Source organism: Eubalaena glacialis, chromosome 7 (assembly GCF_028564815.1).
Source record: "Eubalaena glacialis isolate mEubGla1 chromosome 7, mEubGla1.1.hap2.+ XY, whole genome shotgun sequence".
NCBI lineage: Eukaryota > Metazoa > Chordata > Mammalia > Artiodactyla > Balaenidae > Eubalaena > Eubalaena glacialis.
Genome location: NC_083722.1, coordinates 41,568,138 through 41,587,901, shown reverse-complemented (window position 1 = coordinate 41,587,901; position 19,764 = coordinate 41,568,138). Strand labels below are relative to the sequence as shown.

At 50.1% G+C, this 19,764-nt stretch overlaps 3 protein-coding genes across 4 annotated transcripts; 1 reads left to right on the top strand and 2 right to left on the bottom strand.

Moving 5' to 3' along the window:
- Positions 1–177: 177 nt before the first annotated feature.
- PSMB8 (proteasome 20S subunit beta 8) lies at positions 178–3,691 on the bottom strand. The gene is made up of 6 exons (XM_061195170.1): positions 3,489–3,691; positions 2,558–2,705; positions 2,287–2,398; positions 1,298–1,427; positions 719–923; positions 178–474 (listed from the first exon to the last, which is right to left on the bottom strand). The coding sequence occupies exons 1-6, from the start codon at positions 3,633–3,635 to the stop codon at positions 386–388; spliced, it is 831 nt and encodes a 276-aa protein (XP_061051153.1). The 5' UTR covers positions 3,636–3,691; the 3' UTR covers positions 178–385.
- Positions 3,692–4,844: 1,153 nt separating this feature from the next.
- TAP1 (transporter 1, ATP binding cassette subfamily B member) lies at positions 4,845–12,904 on the bottom strand. Its single transcript, XM_061196424.1, has 11 exons — positions 12,083–12,904; positions 11,489–11,603; positions 11,220–11,350; positions 10,263–10,468; positions 9,401–9,598; positions 8,425–8,553; positions 8,074–8,262; positions 7,327–7,500; positions 6,931–7,093; positions 6,501–6,637; positions 4,845–5,465 (listed from the first exon to the last, which is right to left on the bottom strand). Exons 1-11 carry the CDS (start codon positions 12,678–12,680, stop codon positions 5,253–5,255), a joined length of 2,253 nt encoding a protein of 750 aa, XP_061052407.1. The 5' UTR covers positions 12,681–12,904; the 3' UTR covers positions 4,845–5,252.
- A 60-nt stretch (positions 12,905–12,964) lies between these two features.
- On the top strand, positions 12,965–19,497 carry PSMB9 (proteasome 20S subunit beta 9). 2 transcript variants are annotated; one of them, XM_061196426.1, is made up of 6 exons: positions 12,965–13,345; positions 15,190–15,257; positions 17,330–17,461; positions 18,130–18,259; positions 18,504–18,645; positions 19,202–19,304. In XM_061196426.1, exons 1-6 carry the CDS (start codon positions 13,286–13,288, stop codon positions 19,213–19,215), a joined length of 546 nt encoding a protein of 181 aa, XP_061052409.1. In that variant the 5' UTR covers positions 12,965–13,285; the 3' UTR covers positions 19,216–19,304. The 2 variants fall into 2 exon arrangements, with proteins under 2 accessions (XP_061052409.1, XP_061052408.1); XM_061196425.1 differs by lacking the exon at positions 19,202–19,304 and adding an exon at positions 19,317–19,497 and having other exon boundaries at positions 12,969–13,345.
- Positions 19,498–19,764: the final 267 nt, after the last annotated feature.

Sequence of the window (19,764 nt, the reverse complement as noted above, 5' to 3'; positions counted from 1 at the left end):
CTCCCGAGGTCCTGGAGAGATGAAAGTGGAAGGAAAGCCCAGAGAAATATTTGATGAGACCCCATTTCTTAGGTAGGGGTTTGAGTCTCTTTTCTCAGGAAAAGTCTGTCTTTATTTCCTGATCCCTCCTCCCAACAAGCCCAGCCCAGAGCCCCCATAAGGCCACAACACAGAGGCTTTTATAACCGTTTTCCTTTATTGTGCTTAGTGGGGCACCCAGAAGGTTGGGCTGGGGGTGATACTCATGGAGACAGAGAACACACAAAAGGATAAACTCCACGCTGCCTCCCAGTGGCCCCTGGTTCTCTATCTCTGGGTCAGGTCAGGCCCCTCTTTCTCCTGGGGTGTAACCTGGCCCAGGTCCCCAAGTCCACCACTGCCACCATTACTGACTGGCCTCCCGGTACTGGTGCATCAGGTCACTGACGTCTGTACTTTCCACTTTCACCCAACCGTCCTCCTTCACGTGGTACACTGCAGGCAAAGGAGAAAGAACAGAGTCACCTTCCCTTCAGCAAGATCCTGCTAATGATGTTATGCTGAAGGCGACAACAGCAACACACACTCTCAAAGCCCTTATTACGGGGATTGCAATGCCCCTTCAGGCTCTGAAAACCCGCTCCCTGCCACTCAGCCTCCCCCATGTCTCCCAATCTCAACCCCCCTTCTTTCTCCCTCCCCAGGGGCGTGGCAGGGGAGGACGGCATTGGTCTCTTACTATTGACAACGCCTCCAGAATAGCTGTCTCGGTGGGTGGCATGAACAATTGCCCTTCGGCCCAGGTCACAGGCCTCTTCAATGCCAAGGTCAGGTCTATAGCCAGTATCCATGACCCCATAGGCATGGGAGTTCCCACTACCGGTGGAGAACATATTTCCCGAGAGCCGAGTCCCATTTTCATTCACATAGTAGAGTCCAGGACCCTATAGGATGCAAGAAGGGTCTAGGTTGGAAGTGGAGAGGAAGTTGTTGGTAACATCCAGATTCAAGTGTGAGCCATGAGAAGTGGACCAAAGACTTAGGCTGACCCCAGGAACATTTGAACTAGGAGAACACTTTGGGAACAATCATAGAACTTAAGGGAGGAAAAACAAACTTGGAATCAGCTATTTGATCCAAAGGGACAAGCTTATGAAACAATGGTCCACATCCAGACCCAGAAATTGCCAGTGGGTAACAGTTCTATAACCGAGTGTTCTCTGTGCCACGTATCCTGTAGGGGAGGGAGTGGGAGTGTACGGTGGGGAAACTGACCTCTCATCCACACGTGGGAATATGGAGAAGGGGGGGGACTCACTTTCTTGTCCCAGCCACAGATCATGCTGCCTATGGAGAGGCCCATGCCCCGGTACTGGCACATCATGTTGGAGAGCAGTTTGGAGGCTGCAGACACAGAGATACGCTCGCCATTCCGCAAATAGTACAGCCTGGGTGAGGACAGGGTGGTTCCAGGAGAGGACTTAGCGGTGACAGGAGAAGGCTAGCCCTCCTAGCAGCCCACTTGATGGGCAGAAAATGATTGAAGAGATAAGCATTTGAAAGGAGTGGTTTTGTAGGATCTAAGGATGGGGAAAGATTTGGAATTTATATAGAATTAACTTTTCTTTATTTTTTGGCTATGCGGCATGTGGGAGCATAGTTCCCTACCAGGAATGGAAGCTGCGCCCCCTGCATTGGAAGATGGAGTCTTAACCACTGGACCACCAGGGAAGTCGTCAAAACCACATAAAGAAATCCCAGTAGGGACTTCCCTGGTGGCGCAGTGGTTAAGAATCTGCCTGCCAATGCAGGGGACACGGGTTCGAGCCCTGGTCCAGTAAGATCCCACATGCAGCGGAGCAACTAAGCCCGTGCGCCACAACTACTGAGCCTGCGCTCTAGAGCCCTCGAGCCACAACTACTGAGTCTGCATGCCACAGCTACAGAAGCCCGCTCGCCTAGAGCCCGTGCTCTGCAACAAGAGAAGCCACCTCAATGAGAGAAGCCCGTGCACTGCAACGAAGACCCAATGCAGCCAAAAATAAATAAATAAATTTAAAAAAAGAAATCCCAGTAAATGATAGGATCCCACCAGGGGCGATGGTGTCGGTGCTAAATATTGATAATTGACAAATGATCTGGCTTCTTGGCAGGAGCACAGGCTGAGATTTGGGAGAAGGTTTTTAATCACCAAAAGGCTGTTTTGTGAAATACGACATTAGCACTAAGATGCTGGGGGCGGTTAGGAGCAGTGATCTGGAAGATGCAGAATCCAGGCTTAGAAGGGAGGTAAGGGGCCAGGCCTACCTGCACTCCTTCGCCAGCAGACGCTCCCAGTACTGACAGTCAGCTGCACAGCCAGACATGGTACCAAGCAGGTAAGGGTTAATCTCAATCACCTTGTTCACCATTAATGTGGCTGGAAGAAGATGGAGTTTGGGGAGAGGAGGAATGACCTCACAGCTCTCCCTGTGTGTCCTAAATCAATATCTGGTCCCACTTTGGTGTAGATGTTGGGCTCCTGCTGAGAGGAGGGCCCAGCTCCCCAGATTCTGCCAGCTGGAGAACACACACTCACCAATGTAATTCCCGGCCGAGGCCCGAGAATCCACGGCCACAATCACCCCATGCTGGAACTTGAAGGCCAGCGTGGTCGTGCCATGAGCCATCTCGATCTGAATGTTCCTTTCTCCATTCCCACCCAGGGACCGGAAGAATTCAGTGGGCTAAGGAGACAGAAAAGGCAGAGAAAGGGCCACTGAAAACTTCTGAAGCTGGACGCTCCAGGAAAGGAATTTAGAGGAAGGAGATACCCAGAAATTCTCCAACCACCAATAAATGAAACAGTTAATAACCCAGCTCTACAAGGAAATGGTTTGGGAGAAGGAAAAGAAGAGGCCATGACACCAACCTTTTCCATATGCCAGCACAATAGACATGAAAAAATAAAATAAAATAAGTGGTACCATAACTAAACATTTTAAGGGTGACTGTAATGGTTTTCCATTCATAGGTCATTTAACCCTCAGGAAAAACGTTTTATGAATATTATCCCCATTTTACAGAAGAGAGACCCAAGACCTAGACTAAGGGACTTGATCCAAGGCACACAACTGTGAGTGGCTGAGCCCAGGCTAAACGCTCGAGTTCATAGGTTTTGCAAGACACTACACAGCCCCTGTATCATAGGATAGGCCTATGAGAAAAGCTTCGTGATTTGTTTGTGATGGAGAACCAGCAGGAAAGCTCTCTGGTCTCCCGATGGGAGCCCCCTCCCCGCTCACCTCTCCCTCTTTGTCCTAATCTGCACCTCCTAACCCTCAGGCGGCCAGCCCCCAAGTCCCACGTGGCCTCTTCCCTGGCTCTGGCCCTAGACCCTGGACGTGGCTCTGCTAGACTAAAGGATGGCCCCCTCCGCATTTCCCCGCCTCCGGACAGTCTCAAGGCAGACCCTCCATTACTCTGCTCCCTCCTGCCCGCCTCCCACGGGATTTTCTTACAGCCCTGACCTGCATTCCCAGGGGGAGGGCGAGCTCCGGAGATCGCAGAGAGAAACTGTAGTGACCGGGGTCCGAGCGCTGCCGGCTTCCCGCGTGAGGGAAAGCCCAGTCCTCCCGCTGCCCGCGGGGGCCTCCGCACACGTCCAGCAGCGCCATGACCGCCCAGCACCCGGAGATCTGGCGGCTCTCGAAGGAGGAAGTGAAAGCGAAAGCCCGAAGCCTTAAGGGGAGGGAACCAGAATTTTTTCCACATCCCCCTGCCCTTCCTGAGAAGTGTCCAGTGGGCGTATGGGTACCAGGAGTATTATGTTGGGGACAGGCTTCTCTGCTCCGCCTTCATGGAAATTAGGGAAACGGGGGTGATAGACTGCCAGAAGAAAGGAAGAAAGAGAGCGAGCAGCTCGAAAGCTCCCTGGGCGATGAGGTTACTGTAAGAGACACCGACAGGCTGGGGCATCCTCCGGGGACAGTTATGGGGTGGGCAGGGGTCATAGCATCAAAAGCGTAGCCTTAACCAGAAATCTGGAAGTCAGCGAGAACCTGGGAGCAGTTTCAAATCCGGAATGGGGGAGGGGTGTGCCTAGGAGCATCGCTTTATAAAAGCAGGGGAGGGATAGGAGTACATGGGGGCACTGAGTCTTGAGGACAGACAGGTCTTGGGGAGACCGGCAATAGAATACACCAGCAGCCTGTGGGGGAAGGGAGCACCAAGGAGAGGGTGCAGCCTCTGAATCCTTCGACCTGGTCCCTCCTAGGGCCTCTCCCGGTTCAAGGGTCTCCCTGACCTGTAGCCACCCACAAGAACTGCCCTTTCTGCCCGCACCTACTCGCGTAATTCTTGCTTGACTGAGCACTGTCGTGTTCAACGTCTCTAAAACCCGCCTCTCCTTGCAACCTGAGTTGGCCTAATCTGCCCGGCAACTGTTGACGTCACACTACCACGGCCCTCCCTGAATGGAAGAGATTTACTAGACCACCCCGCCCACTACGCTGAGTTACCGGGGCAGGTGCCACTGCAGAACCGGGCGAGCCCTGCTGTAAAGGACCGGGATGGGCGAGCGAACGAGGTGGTGAACTTCCTCTAGACGTGCTCATCCTCCATCCTCCATCTCCGGGCTCTGAGGCACTGAAGCTGCTGGTGCCTTGGAGGACACTGTACCCCCCTGTCTGGCTCATCCTTGGGGGCGGGCACAGGGGGATGGAGAAGTGAAGGGGGCAACCATAGGAAACAGAAAACTTAAGGGAGAAGATGGCACACTTAGGGCTGGGAAACACTGAGGATGCTGAAGGAGGGAGGGACCCAGCTCCTGAATATGGTACTGCAATGGTCGATGGGCCATTTGGTCCACTGAAAACACGAGAAACCACAGTACAAGACACCAATTTTATTATAAATATCAAGAAACCACAGGGTATTTATGGGCCAGCATATGCCTCGGGTCAGGTTGAAAAGGAGCTGACCCTCCCTTTCTGTGTATTCTAAATATTTCTTACGCTAGCCACACCAACCCTGGCTCCAAACCCAGTTACACTAAGGAGTTCTAAAGCCTGTTTTCTTCCAGGAAATCTGTATAACCAAGAGGAGCTTGGAGAGCAACTAACACTCATGGCAAAATTTCAGGCATCTCCTCAAGGGTTACGTTTTAGAATGTCACCCCTCCCAGTAGCAGCTGCCCATTCTGCAACTCTGGTAAGACCTTTGTTCTCAAACTCTCCACTATAGAGAGGAGGGAAAAAGGAAGGGAGATGGAGTGTGCGGGTCTGAGGAGTCTTTCATTCTGGAGCACCTGACCCACCAGGAGCCTGAACCATGGTCCAATAGCGTCCCTCATTCGCCATGAGCTGCTGGTGGGTTCCCGCCTCAATGATGGTGCCTCCTTCCAGAAAGAGGATGTGGTGAGCCTGCTTCAACGAGCTGAGGCGCTGGGTGATGAGAAGCACAGACCGAGAGCACCGCTCAGGGCTTTCATACAGGAGCTGCTCCACCTGAGAAAAAACATACACTCTGTCAGACTAGGGGACCACTCCCAGCTCAGGGAGACATCCGTGTTTCCAGACCTGGGACAGACCTCGCCAGGATCATTGCCACCTCTGCCAATAACCCCAAGGAAACTGAAGATTCTCCTTCTGGGTGCTTCTCTGTCAAACCTTTGATTTGTGAAGGGCTGTTTACATGGGGTGGCAACGGTGGAATAAAAGAAAGAGTCCTAAACTGGGAGATTGGGATTCACATACACACACTACTGTATATAAAATAGATAACTAATAAGAACCTACTATATAGCACAGGGAACTCTACTCAGTACCCTGTAATTGTCTATATGGGAAAAAAAAATTTAAAAAAAAAAAAAAGAGTGGATATATGTATATGTATAACTGATTCACCTTGTTGTACACCTGAAATGAACACAACATTGTAAATCAACTATACTCCAACAAAAATTTTTAAAAAAGTAATGAAAGAAAGAGCCCTAGGGTGAAACCCATAAGAAAAGAGTGAAGGGTATTGAAGAGTCTCTCCTCTCTAATTTTTATATTCTCTTTTAAGGAAATATAACTTACTAGTAAAGAGCATGAGCATTCAAGTCAGGCAGACTTGAATTGGGGTCCAGGCTCTGCTATTCAATAGCTGAATGACAGTGAGCATGTTATTCAACCTCTCTTAGCCTCCGTTTTATCATCTGTTGGATGAGGATAACAACACCCAGCTCACAAGCATTCACGATGAATAAGTGAGCAAGAGAATACATGTTAAGGGCTATCCAGCATGTCCAGCACATAGTAAAATTTCAACTCATATTAGTATTATGAGGACGGTCTTTTGCTTATGTTTGGCTTCACAGATTCAGGGTCTGTAGATCATCTCTTTTAACTGGTTTTAGGCATCTTGGGGAGAAGCTAATGGGAACTGAGAATTGCAAGGACCAGTTTGGAGAATTATGATGTTAGTATAATAACAAAGGATGAGTGAAGGAAGGAGGACTGGATGGGAAATAGGCATTAAGAAGATGACTCTCTTACCCGGGACTGGCTGTTTGCATCCAGGGCACTGGTAGCATCATCCAGGATGAGTACACATGGTTTCCGGATCAAGGCTCGAGCCAAGCCCACTGTCTGTCGCTGACCCCCTGACAGCTGGCCCCCAGCCTCACCTACCTCTGCAGAGACAAGGGCCAAGGTGAGAGCTGAATAAGCACATGTGCACCCATGTGTGCGCACGCACACACACATGTACACGCACACCAAGGACTGATGGATGCAGCAAGATAGGGAAGGTTCTGGGAAAGTAAAGGAGTTCTGAGGACATGAGGATGAAAGAGCCACAGGAACAAGATCTTGTAACTTCAAATTGATGTCAGTGGGGTGGGGGGAGCTAAGGAATCAAGGCAAGACTACTGCGGTTACAAGGAAGGTGAAGATGTCTGGGTGGTGATGTGAGTGGAGAGAGCACCTGTGTCGTAGCCTTGAGGGAGTACAGAGATGAAACCGTGGGCTCCAGACTCCACTGCAGCAGCTGTGATGTCCTCCATGGTTGGCTTCTGGACCAGGCCATAGGCAATATTTTCTTTAAAGCTTCTTCCAAATAGCTGTGGCTCTTGTCCCACAGCAGCCACCTGGGACAAAATACGATGCAGAGTCATAGAACAAGGAACACAGGAGTGTGGTTCTCTAGAGATTGAAGACTGAGAATCTCTATTGGAAGCATATCACAAAACTACACGGCCTCTCTCCTGACCACACGCTCACCTCCATCTAAGGTCTCCTAACACTCTGTTCAGAGTGCTCAGTAAGAATGCTCTTCTGACTTGAGGCTCCCTGCCCTCCCCCATGCCATCTTCTTGCTCACCTGTCTGTGCAGGTAGCGGTGCTCATATTTGGGAAGGGGCTCCCCGTCCAGGAGTACCTGCCCCTCGGTGGGCTGGTACAGATTCTGCAGCAGGGCAGCCACTGTGCTCTTCCCAGACCCATTGGGCCCCACCAGCGCCGTCACCTCACCAGGACGAAGGGTGAACGTCAGCCCCTGGAAGCCACAGAATCACACACACTAAGAGGCAGCCGGAGGCCCCTAACCTTGAGACCTGTCAGTCATTGTCTTGTTACGTTGTCTTGTCAATGTCTTCCCCCAGAGAAGAAAGGAGGAAAATGGGGAAGTACAGCAACTACTCCCCTTCCACATGCACAGACACCTCCCCATGGAGTAGAGATGGAAGATGAAACAAACACAAAGGCAAAGACTAAGCACCACTGTGCCACACACTCAATCTCAGATAGCATGAGAAGAAAGAAAAAAATCACATTCCAAACTACAGATGGAAAGAAAAAGGAAGACTGGAGACACAGCTTTTGCTTCCATGACGCCTTAGGATAGGAGAGCCTTCTCCCTGAGAGCCTCCTATTCCATTCTTCTTGGAAATCCAGCCTGGTCCTTGAGCTTGGGGGCAGTTTTATGGAACGCGTGATCTCGACTTTGCCTCTGAAGGGTGAGGGAGGCTCTGTCTAAACCTGGTGCTAAGCAGGTTGAAGGCAGGGAGAAAATTTAGGGTAGTCGAGTTGAGGGTGAGGTTGGTAGAATACAGGGATTGGTAGGTTGTACCTGCAGCACTGGGACATCTAGACGGTTTGGGTAGGCGAAGGAGACACCCTGGAACTGGACGAGGCCCTGCAACTTTAAGGAAGTGAACACACCACTGGCTGGGCAGCGAGGGATCCGGTCCAGGTATTCAAATATTTTCTCTGAAGAGCCCACAGCCTTCTGTACCCTGGGATAGACGAACAGCAGTACCTGGAGGGGAGGTATGAATAGTGAGGCGGGAGATGGGAGGGACCCAATCTGTTACCAGGATTACGTGATGTGAGAAGGGCAAAGGAGGGAAGGAAATTGACTCAGATGGTGACGGCACAGGGGAAGGAAAAGCACTGGGGAGTAAGAAGGGAAGGACCTCACCTCCACAGCTGTGGTGAACTGGATCTGGTAAAGAACAAAGGTGACCAGGTGCCCACTGCTTACAGACCCACTTGTCACCAGCTGCCCACCGAAATACAGGATTCCCACCTTCAGCAGCAATCCTGAGATCTGTGGAGACCACAGAGAAAAGGGACTGTGGGAGGAAAATCTAAAATTCTGGTGCAAAGAACCAGAATCGTTAACATTAAGGAGAGATAGCGTCCCCTTTCCCCAAGTAACTCAGGGGGTTCAATAGGTATTAAAGAATGAACCATAGCATCCCATGGAGTCTCACTCGGTAACCCATGATAGAAGTCAATTATCACCATCACCATCACCAGTAGCGCCTTGTTTGGGAAGCATCTTGCTCTTCACAAAAGGCTTTCATGAATGTAATGTCATCTCATATTCATATCAAGAGCCCTATAAACTAGGTTATATTACTCCCATTTTTTAAAATGAGAAAAAAGTCTCAGAGAAAATAAGTTAATAGCCCGTGGTCCCAGAGCTAGTAAATGGCAGCATCAAGGCAGGAACTTCTGATCGCTGATCTAGTTCTCTGTCAATTACATCACAAGATGCCCCGCATCCTTGGCTTCCGCTATTCCCATGGCTCTCAGGAGTACATCCGCATAGTTCCGGCATGAAGCAGGCCCAGGTGCAGGAATGTATAGCTCCCTGAGCACCCCCCATGAGGCAGAGGAAGGCCCTGGGACTGGAAGACTTGGCACTTTCCTACAAAGGGGGTCGGGGAGATTTTGTGCACCCTAGGTAAAGGAAGCCATCTAGCATGCCTGAAAAGAGGGAGGGGGTTAGGAACACTGAGTGGGGTCATGGAGCCTCGGGTTGCTGGGATACAGACACTGAACCCACCATTGCCCAGCGGAGGAAGAGTGTGGAGCAGGGTCATGGGACAGGGAATGGCACTGAAGCATCTTGGGGACCAGGGAATAGGCATTCATCCCCAGGTGCTCACACTGGTGGTCCAGAGGTTGACCGCGTAGGCCAGGGCCTCCTTCTGGTTGAGTGTCTTCATTTCATGCAGCTTTTGCCTGAACTTCTGGGCCTCACCCTCTTCGTTGGCAAAGCTCCGGACTGTAGGCATAGCTGACAGCACCTCAATGGCCACCTGGCTGGATTCTGCCAGAGATTCCTGCACCTGTGCTGCCAGCACCTGTGGAGACATGGACAAGAGATGTCACACGTGGTTGGCAAACCATAAGGGACGCTAGGACCTGAGTTATCCAATTAGAGATTAAAGGTGAGAAAGGGCAGAGAGACAGAAGAGAAAGGGACACAGCTATATGCCCCACGGATACTAAAGAGATACAGAGAAGAGGAAAATGACTCAGAAGGGTCATAGAGGATCATATTCTTGAGACTGGTGATCATATTCCTTTTTTTAGTTTTCATTTTATATTGGAGTATAGTTGATTTACAGTATTATGTTAGTTTCAGGTATACCGCGAAGTGATTTAGTTATACATACATATGTATCTATTCTCTTCCAGAGTTCTTTCGTATATATGCTATTACAGAGTATTAAGTAGAGTTCCTTGTGCTATACAGTAGATCCTTGTTCCTTATCTATCTTATATATAGTAGTATGTATATGTTAATCCCAACCTCGATAATCATATGCTTAAAGACAGATTGTAGGCAGATGTTAGAAGACACAGAGAATGTGAAGATCGACACTGAGCAATCCAGGAACATGGACAAGGAGTTTCAAAAAGATGAAGAATCAGCGAAGGTGCCAGGAAAGAAATTTGTGAGGAGAGCCCACCAAGTCTGGGCGATGAGGGTCAGTATAGGTTGAGGCAACTCCCTGGACATACCTTGTGCCATTTTCCCAGCTTCTTAGGCAGAAGGAAAAGTAGTGGCAGGGCGAGCAGGGTGACCATGGTGAGGGACGGGGACCCCCAGAGCATGAGCCCCAAGAGACACAGTCCACGCCCAAGGTACCACAGCAAGAGGCTCAGCTGCGAACTCAGAGACTCACTCATGGTGGACGTGTCCTCTGTGACCCGAGATGTGATGGCACCTGCCAAGGGTTGAGAAGAGAGTGAGTGAGTGAGAAGCTCAGAGTGATGGGAAGGACTGGCAATGAGCCAGGGTGCCAGGGGGAGGGGTTCTAAGGTCTGGAAAACAAGGTCAGTGGTTTAGGGAGGCTTGGAATCTCAACTCAAGGAGAATGGGTTCCAGAGGAAAAGCCTAGCCAAAGACCTTCCTTTTAACTCTAAAGAAATTGATGCCCTTGTGAATTTCTAATTCTCTGACAGATTTCTGTTCTCTAAAGAACTTGTATATCCCCTGCACATAGGCAGGAAAAACAAACTGATCATATAACAGAGCTGGAGAAAAACGAAGGTGCTGCTAGAAAGCAGTCCAGGAAACTGTAGCAAGTCCTGGATTGGGAATCAAGAGATGGCTTCTATTCCCAAGTTCATCTCTATCCATACGTGTCTATGCAAGTGTTGGCATTTAGGGTCTGGGCCTCAGTTCCCTTCTCTGTAAAACAAGGTGGTTGGACTCTGTGATCTCAAAATTTCCAGGTTTGAAATTCCTGTCATTTCTATCTAAGTACACACAGAGGGATATATTTGTGGGAAAATCTTGGATGGAAACACTAGGTTTTTTTGAAGGTAAGGAGTATATGTATTTTGCTCTTGAGGTACGTCAAGAATAAGACATGACGATGTTTACGTGTGAGAGAAGGATCAAGGTTATAAGTAAAAAGATGTATGGGGATGTAAACAGTAAGTGGATGGATAGTGAAGAGTTTCACGAGAAACCTGTTTGGTTCTTTTGAAAAAACTCTGTTTCCTGGCGCAGGACAGCCCGAAACACCTCTCCCTGCAGGTGGCTGCGCACGCGGCCCATGGTGCTGTTGTAGATTCCATCAGCCATGAACTCCAGCACTGCGCTAGAGGGAGACAGAGAAGGAGGGCCGGGCATGGTCAGGGGGCCCCCCAGAAATGCACTCTGGACGGTAGCCCCAACTTTCAACTCCCTCTTTTTCAGGGTTCCCCCATCCCCAGCCTTCCAACTTCAGCCCCCAGACCTGGCTATGGTGAGGACAGACATGAGAGTTATGTTTCGAGTGAAGGCAGCGCCTGTCCTGTCATGTAGAATCCAGTCCGTGAAACGGCCCGTGAAGAATGGAACAGCCATCTCCCCTGGGGAGGGAGAGAAATATCAAGTCTAAGCAGGTCAGCTCTAACCAGATGGCCCCCGGCCCACCCTCCTTTCACCTTTGCCCATAATCCTGGAGGGCAGTGGCAGAAAGACACAATCTACACCTAAACAGGCCACTTGGGAACTCAAAACCCTGTGGCCCCACCAGACCTTTAGAGGTTGAATGAGGAAGGCTAGGGATCATAGGATGGGCTGCCCCAGAGGAAAGCCCTTGTCCAAGGTGGCCAGTGAAGCAACGCCCGGGGCAGCCCTGGAGTCCAGGACTCCTGACTCCTACCCAGTACAGGGCTCTTCCCTCTCCACTGGGATGGGGAGTGGGGGCTCTTCTCAAGACCTGAGCTGGGTCCCCTTCCCCTCATCCACATTTCCGAGAACTCATACCAATCTATCTCACTGACCATTACTCTCGATTCCTTCCCAGTCCTCTAGCCTCGTCCCTCTCCCCCTGCATCCCCCTTACCAAGACAGGAGAGTACCAACAGGGTCAGAATGAGCGGCAGGCGTTCTTTCTCTGGGCCCAGGAAGCCTAGAAGCCGGCTCACCGCCACTCCAGAAGCGCCGTGAGCTCCTTGCACCCAAAGGCTCCTGATCTTATGCCACAGGGCGGCCGCGGCCAGTGCCGCCGTGTAGCTGAGCGCAAAGGCGTCCAGGCGACTTCCCCAGTGCAGTGGCCGGGTGCTGTCAGCGTCCCTGGGGGCTCCCCACGAGCCCAGCTCTCGGAACGAGGCAAGTCCCGGCAGGGCCAAGCCCAGCACCGCCGCCAGCGGCTCCAAAGCAGCCAGCCATCCCCGGACTCCTGCGCTTTCTCTCCGGAAGCCCAGCGCTGCCCCGAGGACGCCTCGGGCTCCCAGCCACAGCACCGCCCAGCGGCTCAGGCCCGCCACCCAGACCCGGAGCAGCGGCAGCGCAGGGGGTACCAGCAGGGAGGCTATTCGGGGCAGCGCCAGCCGGAGCAGCATCCAGTCTGCGAGGAGCAGCAGCGCTGTCCCCAGGCACGCGAGGGAGGCTCGGGAGAGGCGGAGACACCCGCAGGGAGCGGGGGACTCCGAGCAGGCCATGGGCGCGCGCGGTTCGAGGCCGGCCCGGGTCCTGGGACTCGCCGTCCTCGCCAGGACGGAGTCTCTGGAAGCTGTCGGAGTCGTAGCAGGGCGGGCGCCCGGACCGCGGCGGGCAGGGAGCAGGGCGAGCCGGGGCGGGGCTTCGGAAAGTCCCGGGACCCGCCGGCGCCGGCGCCGGCCAGAAGTGAGCGGTTTACGCTAAAGGGAAAACGAAAGCGTCTCCGGCTCTCCAGACCCGCCCACTCCGAAGGCGGTCCGCCCCGACTATGTGGGGGGAGGGCGTCGACATCAGATCCGAGGTTTAGGGGAGCAGCCCTGGTGCCCCACCTTCTCCATTCCCAACACCCGACCCTCCTGTCCTCGCCTCCACTTGCGGGATCCACTTGTCGCGACTTTCTCACTCCAGCCTCTGGGTGGGGTTCCTACGTCATCTGTCTCCGGGCAGTTCTGCCCCGCGCAAGTTAGCGCCCGGATGCGAAGCCTCGCGGCATGGACGCGGGCGCCCCCTGGCGGGCGTAGAGAAGGGGCGGAGCTGTAGGCAGCGAGCGGCGCGCTGTCCCAGGTCGCAAACCAGTGCCCCAGGCGGCGAGGAGCGCGGCGCCGGGATGCTGCGGGCGGGAGCACCCACCGGAGACTTACCCCGGGCCAGAGAAGTCCACACCGGGGTAATGAGTCTGGGCTTGAGGGTTAGCGGAGGGGTGGAAGAAATGGAGCGATAGGGGGACCCTGGAAGCGCCAAAGAGTGAATTTGGAGACTAACAAGAGTGGGGAGATAGCTTGTAGCAGCCAGTGCTCACATCCCGAAATGAACACGGGCGTCTGTATTCTGAAGGGGTCGTCTAGGGGTCCGCGAAGGGACTGGGCACGGGAGGCAGGCGGAGAAGGGGTGCTTTGGTTCTGAGCTGGAAGCGTTAAGGAGAAGCTGCCCTAAAGCGCTTTCGCTTTCACTCTAGGCTAGAGAGAGCGCCTGGTTAAATCAAGGGAGGGGGTTGGAGAAGGTGCACAGAGAAGAGGAAACGGTGCCCTGGGTTAAGTAGGACAGCACTTGAGAGAGGGGAGTATGGGCACTGATTGAGAAGGGACGCATCACACAGACCTTTGATAAACTAGCCCGTGGGTAACTCATAGCCCCAGCACTGATAATGGGGGTTCCATGTGAGCTGGAGGTGCCCTTCCCCAGCCTGGCCCAGGAAGGCTCCTCCTTGGCCCAGGTGCCACCGTGTTCCCTTCCCCTTGTCTTCCCCACCCACCTCCACAACCTGCTGGACGACTTTTGCCCAGGCTGGACCCCTGGGGCAGATAGCAGCCCAAGGCAGGCCGGCTTCTGCTCTCAAACTACTGCCACCAAGCTTAGCTTTGGGGCAGCTTTGTTATATAGGAATAACCTCTTGGATGGGGTTGCCCCTGTTCTCTGCTGTGCTATTCATGATGAATCAGTATGTCAAAATGAACACTCGGCCAACATCCCTGGAGGCCAGAGTAACTTATGGAGTGGTGAGAAGTATAGCCGTAAAACCATTTATAAATTAGAATATCTCTCCTCACTGCCAGATGAGCAGTGAAAAGTAAGAAGTAGAAGTCAAAACAAAGCATGGGAGCTAGACATGGGTTTTAGTCCTGTGTGACCTTGGACAAGTCATTTGCGTTCTTTATGACTCAGTTTCTTCATTTGTAGGATCTTTAAGGCTCTTTCCAGTTCAACAGGAGTAAAAAAATGTAGCTTTATCCTCCTTCACTCTTCCTTAATTCTTTTGTTTAATTTCTTTTCTTGACCTGAAAAAGTCATCTCAAACTCCCCAATCAAATCCTCTTTTGGTACAGATCTCTTTCCCTGGCTACTCTCTTCCCCTGGCTATTTACCTCTTGATAAGAAATCCTTAAATGAGACCTCTATTTTAAACTGTCCCATGTGTTTCTTACTGCTTTCCTCCTTCCTTGACACGTGGCCATGCTAACCACTGACCCCTGAGATGTTTTGTGTTGTTCAGTAAACTGAAAGAGCTCACTTCTGATTAAGGGGTGGTGGGGTGGATGATTGTGGGCCCAAAAAAAGGGCTTGAGCTTGTTTCCCAAGGTCACGGTCACTCGCTGCGTGGGGAGGTCTGTAGCACATCTGTACACACAACAAGCGCATGCGGAGGTAATTCATTTGTGGAGCTGCGTCACCGGGACTTGGAAGTGCCCCCCCTGAGCCCTTCACTCAAAGGGAGCACTTATGCCTCTGGGAGCCTCATTCCACCTCTCTCTCTTTACAGTGGAAAGGATTCTAGGGATGCCATTCTTTCTGTGTGATACCACTGCCAGGCTCTGACATTCCCTTGCTGCTGGGAGAGACGAGAGAAAATGGAAAGATGAACAAAAAAATCCCATTCTGGGAGTCAGCTCTGGCCTAAATTACTGTATAACCTTGAGCCAGTCGCCTCCCCATTCTGAGAATGTTTCCTCATCTGTAACATGAAGGGATCAAGGCTCTTGCTGCTCTGACGTTCCATCCTCTGTGTCTCTGCAGACAACCATCATGGCGGTAGAGTTTGATGGGGGCGTCGTGGTGGGATCTGATTCCCGGGTGTCTGCAGGGTGAGTACCAGTGCCGGTGTGTACTTTTGGAAGGAAGCTAATGGCCCCCAGTGCACATTTTTCTTAACCATTCATAAAGAGACTGGCAAACTGAAGCATTGGAGAAACTGAGTGAACCTTTCAGAAAGGCCACTATGATAAGATATTGGGTGGGTATTTGGGTCTCTGAATTCATGGGGAAGAATCTGGGGCCTGGATGCTAATGTGGCCTGTCCCAGGGAGTCACGGAATCGGGTCTGAAAAGAGTTTAGGAGATAGAGATTTCAGGGGCCCACCTTCCATCTATGTTTAGAGATAGAAAAGATGGTCCTGCCAAGCAGATATTCTGGTTTCTGATCCATCACATGTTGAACTAAGTTTGTCTTTCTCCCTTCTGGCCAGTTTCCTCACATAGAAAATAAGTATACAGGATTAGATCAATAGTACTTACTTTATGTTCCATAGAACACATAACTTTCTCAAGATGGTTAATAACAAAGAAAAATTAATAAGGGGAAGATTATTCTTAGCTTAATTTCGTATTTTTTGTTTTATTATAAAAATCTAAGCCTGAAAATAAATCTAATTTTGATCATTACTTGCAGTGTTTCGTTTGTTTGAGACAATTCTTTGCTTCCTGCTTTAATCCAAGCATTAAATTTCATGTACTCTGAAGCCATTCTCTCGTGAAATAAATTTGAGAAACACCGAAAGATGAACATCAAAAATTTTGGCAACTCTCTATATGATCCAGCAATCCCACTCCTGGGCATATATCCAGACAAAACTATAATTCGAAAAGATACATGCACCCCTATGTTCATAGCAGCACTATTTACAGTAGCCAAGACATGGAAGCAACCTAAATGTCCATCGACAGAGGAACGGGTAAGGAAGACGTGGTACACCATGAACATTGGGGTGCATCTATCTTTTTGAATTATGTTTTTCTCCAGGTATATGCCCAGGAGTGGGATTGCTGGGTCATATGGTAGTTCTATCTTTAGTTTTATAGGGAACCTACATACTCTTCTCCATAGTGGCTGTACCAATTTACATTCCCACCAACAACGTAGGAGGGTTCCCTTTTCTCCACACCCTCTCCAGCATTTATTGTTTGTAGATTTTTTGTTGATGGCCATTCTGACCAGTGTGAGGTGATACCTCATTGTAGTTTTGATTCGCATTTCTCTAATAATTAGTGATGTTGAGCATCTTTTCATGTGCTTTTTGGCCATCTGTATGTCTTATTTGGAAAAATGTCTGTTTAGATCTTCTGCCCATTTTTTGATTGGGTTATTTGGTTTTTTGATATTGAGCTGCATGAGCCGTTATATTTTGGAGATTAATCCCTTGTCAGTTGCTTCGTTTGCAAATATGTTTTCCCATTCTGAGGGTTGTCTTTATACTAAAAAAAAAAAAAAAGAGTGAATATATGTATATATGTAACTGATTCACTTTGCTGTACACCTGAAACTAACACAACATTGTAAATCAACTATACACCAATAAAAAATTTTTTTAAAAAAGAAAATGTGGTGTGTATATATATATATATATATATATATATATATTTAAATAAAATGGACTGTTACTCAGCCATAAAAAAGAATGAAATAATGCCATTTGCAGCAACGTGGATGGACCTAGAGATTATCATATTAAGCATAGTCAGAAAGAGAAAGACAAATACCAAAAGATATCACTTATATGTGGAATCTAAAGTATGACACAAATAAACATATCTACCAAACAGAAACAGACTCACAGACGTAGAGAACAGACTTGTGGTTGCCAAGGGGGAGGGGGGTGGGGAAGGGCTGGATTGAGAGTTTGGGGTGAGCAGATGCAAACTAGTATATATAGGATGGATAAACAACAAGGTCCTACTGTATAGCACAGGGAACTCTATTCAATATCCTGTGATAAACCATAATGAAAAAGAATATGAAAAAGAATATGTATATGTATAACTGAATCACTTTGCTGTACAGCAGAAATGAATACGACATTGTAAATCAACTATACTTCAATAAAATTTTGTAAAAAATTGGCATCTCTAACGTTGATGACTTTTGACTCCTTCGTGACAGAGAGGCGGTGGTGAACCGAGTGTTTGACAAGCTGTCCCCCCTGCACCAGCGCATCTACTGTGCTCTCTCTGGCTCGGCTGCTGATGCTCAGGCCATAGCGGACATGGCTGCCTACCAGCTGGAGCTCCATGGGTATGAAGTTTTGGGGTCCCCAGTCCACACCACCTAGAGTTCCCCCAACCAGTGAACCCCTATACAGAGTCCTGTTCCAGGAGCACTGCTGTGGAAAATGAAAAATTCTTGCTTTGCCTCCGGCTTTCATTAGTGTTGAACTGGCACTTGAATCTCTCGAAGCTGGTTTCTATACCTGTAGAGTAGAGATAACTAATAGTACCTACCCTACCTCACCAGACGGTTATTTCCAGAATCAAAAAATATGAGTGAAAGTAGTTCAAAAACTGCAAATCACTCTCCTAATATAAATAGTGGGGAAGAAGATTAGGACGTGGGCCACCATAATATCAGGTGGTGACCGTGGGGGAAACCAAGGTCATTAGGGCAGAAGTAAAGTTTACCTGCTTTTACCCACATGGGCAGGGCTCTGGCAGTCAGGAGAATTATGTCATTGCGGGCTGGGGGTGGGACAGAGTAAAGGAGGGAGAACAATTAGCAATTGAAGCCTTCTTCCCAGTGGGTGATGTGAGACTCTGGTTCCCCTGCACATGTGGGAGGGGAGCTAGAGTTTGAATCCTTGCAGCTATAGGTTTCGGGTGTTCCCCCGGCAGCGATGATGGTAATGGCCCAGGAGGGTGGAACTTCAGGAAAATCATATTGCTGCCTATTACTAACCCTTCCTTTAGAATGGAACTGGAGGAACCCCCACTTGTTCTGGCTGCTGCAAACGTGGTGAGGAATATCACCTATAAGTATCGGGAGGACCTGTCTGCACATCTCATGGTAGCAGGCTGGGACCGACGCGAAGGGGGCCAGGTGAGTCTCTCCCAATGTCCTCCGTCCCTTGGGGTTCCCCTCTCCCGCAGAGAGGGAGATGGAGGTCATATGGCATTCTCGCCAAGAGTTCCAAAGACACTGCCTCGAAAATGCAGGATAGTCTCAAAGGAGAAGGGCATGAGATGCTGGGGCTTCACTGCAGAGTGTGGACACCACCTGCTTGTCTCAGTGGTGAGCAGAGGAGGGAGGCTTCTAGAGTCTGACCTGAGGATGCCTCCCCCAGGTATATGGGACCATGGGAGGGATGCTGATTCGACAGCCCTTTGCCATCGGTGGCTCTGGCAGCACCTATATCTACGGTTACGTGGACGCGGCGTACAAACCAGGCATGTCCCCAGAGGAGTGCAGGCGCTTCACCACGAATGGTAACTCAGCAAGTGGAAGGGTACCTGGGGCAGGGGTTGTTAAATGTGGGAAGGAGGTAGAGTATGAGGAATAGGAATACGTGGGTGACCATTTAATTAAATGTCCAATGGGAATTCCCTGGCGGTCCAGTGGTTGGGACTCCTCGCTTTCACTTCCCTGGGCCCGGGTTGGATCCCTGGTGGGGGAACTAAGATCCCGCAAGCCATGCGGCACGGCCAAAAAAAAAAAAAAAAAAGAGAGAGAGAAAATGTCCAAACTGGGAAACTGGGACACTTTTGAGAGTGAGAGATGGCAGGACAAAGGCTAAACTAGATGGGCTTTCAGGATAAAAGGCATAAACCAGGACTAGGTTTATGGGTGACCACAAGAACCAGTGGTGAGCTAGCTTGGGCCCGCTCATAAGAGTCGATTGTTAAATATTCAAGGTTGGGGAGCTGCTTATTTATCTATTTATAACTTGAAATCAATCATGGCGGGAGTATTGAGACCATGGACATCATGTGAAGACTTTTTTTTTTTAAAGTTGGTTGACCACCACTAAATATGCATCTCTAGGAGATGGGCTCTGAAGTCTGAAAGTGGTCATAGGCATATGGACCGGAGGGAAGGGAAACGATATTTGAAGCTAAGCCATTCTCTCTTCGTCTCTGCAACTTGAAACCCTCTGCAGCTATTGCTCTGGCCATGAACCGGGATGGCTCCAGTGGGGGCGTCATCTACCTGGTCACGATCACAGCCGCTGGTGTGGACCATCGAGTCATCTTGGGCAATGAGCTGCCGAAATTCTATGACGAGTGAATCTTTCTCAGACTTCCCTTCTTTATTTTATAATAAACTTTCTGGGACCGGAAGCTGGTATGGTCATGGTCACTCAGGGAGATAAAGCTTGGGAAGGGGGCTTCTTCCCACCCAGATGTTAGCATATCTTTTTTACTCTTTTGTCCCCAGGTCTAAAACATCTTTCCCACAGGAGAGACAGGTGGGCAGGGAGGCGGGGTGTATACTAGAACTAGGAAGAGCTCTACACATGACAGGCCATAGGTAGCTAAGACAGCTACACACGTGAGAATTAGCTAAGAGCACCAGCAAACTCACATGGAAAAGAATTCCTTTCATAA

Bases quoted from the DNA above. Each gene is read 5' to 3' on its own strand.
- TAP1 (XM_061196424.1), bottom strand. From the start codon at position 12,680: ATGGCCTGCTCGGAGTCCCCCGCTCCCTGCGGGTGTCTCCGCCTCTCC. The intron at 8,263-8,424 runs GTGAGGTCCTTC...CCTCCCCTCCAG, and splicing joins AGTTCACCACAGCTGTGGAG to GTACTGCTGTTCGTCTATCC. The intron at 7,094-7,326 runs GTGAGCAAGAAG...ATTTTGTCCCAG, and splicing joins ACCGCTACCTGCACAGACAG to GTGGCTGCTGTGGGACAAGA.
- PSMB9 (XM_061196425.1), top strand. From the start codon at position 13,286: ATGCTGCGGGCGGGAGCACCCACCGGAGACTTACCCCGGGCCAGAGAA. The intron at 18,260-18,503 runs GTGAGTCTCTCC...TGCCTCCCCCAG, and splicing joins ACCGACGCGAAGGGGGCCAG to GTATATGGGACCATGGGAGG. The intron at 18,646-19,316 runs GTAACTCAGCAA...AACCCTCTGCAG, and splicing joins CAGGCGCTTCACCACGAATG to CTATTGCTCTGGCCATGAAC.
- PSMB8 (XM_061195170.1), bottom strand. From the start codon at position 3,635: ATGGCGCTGCTGGACGTGTGCGGAGGCCCCCGCGGGCAGCGGGAGGAC. The intron at 924-1,297 runs GTGAGTCCCCCC...TGCATCCTATAG, and splicing joins TCTGTGGCTGGGACAAGAAA to GGTCCTGGACTCTACTATGT. The intron at 475-718 runs GTAAGAGACCAA...CTTTGCCTGCAG, and splicing joins TTCTGGAGGCGTTGTCAATA to TGTACCACGTGAAGGAGGAC.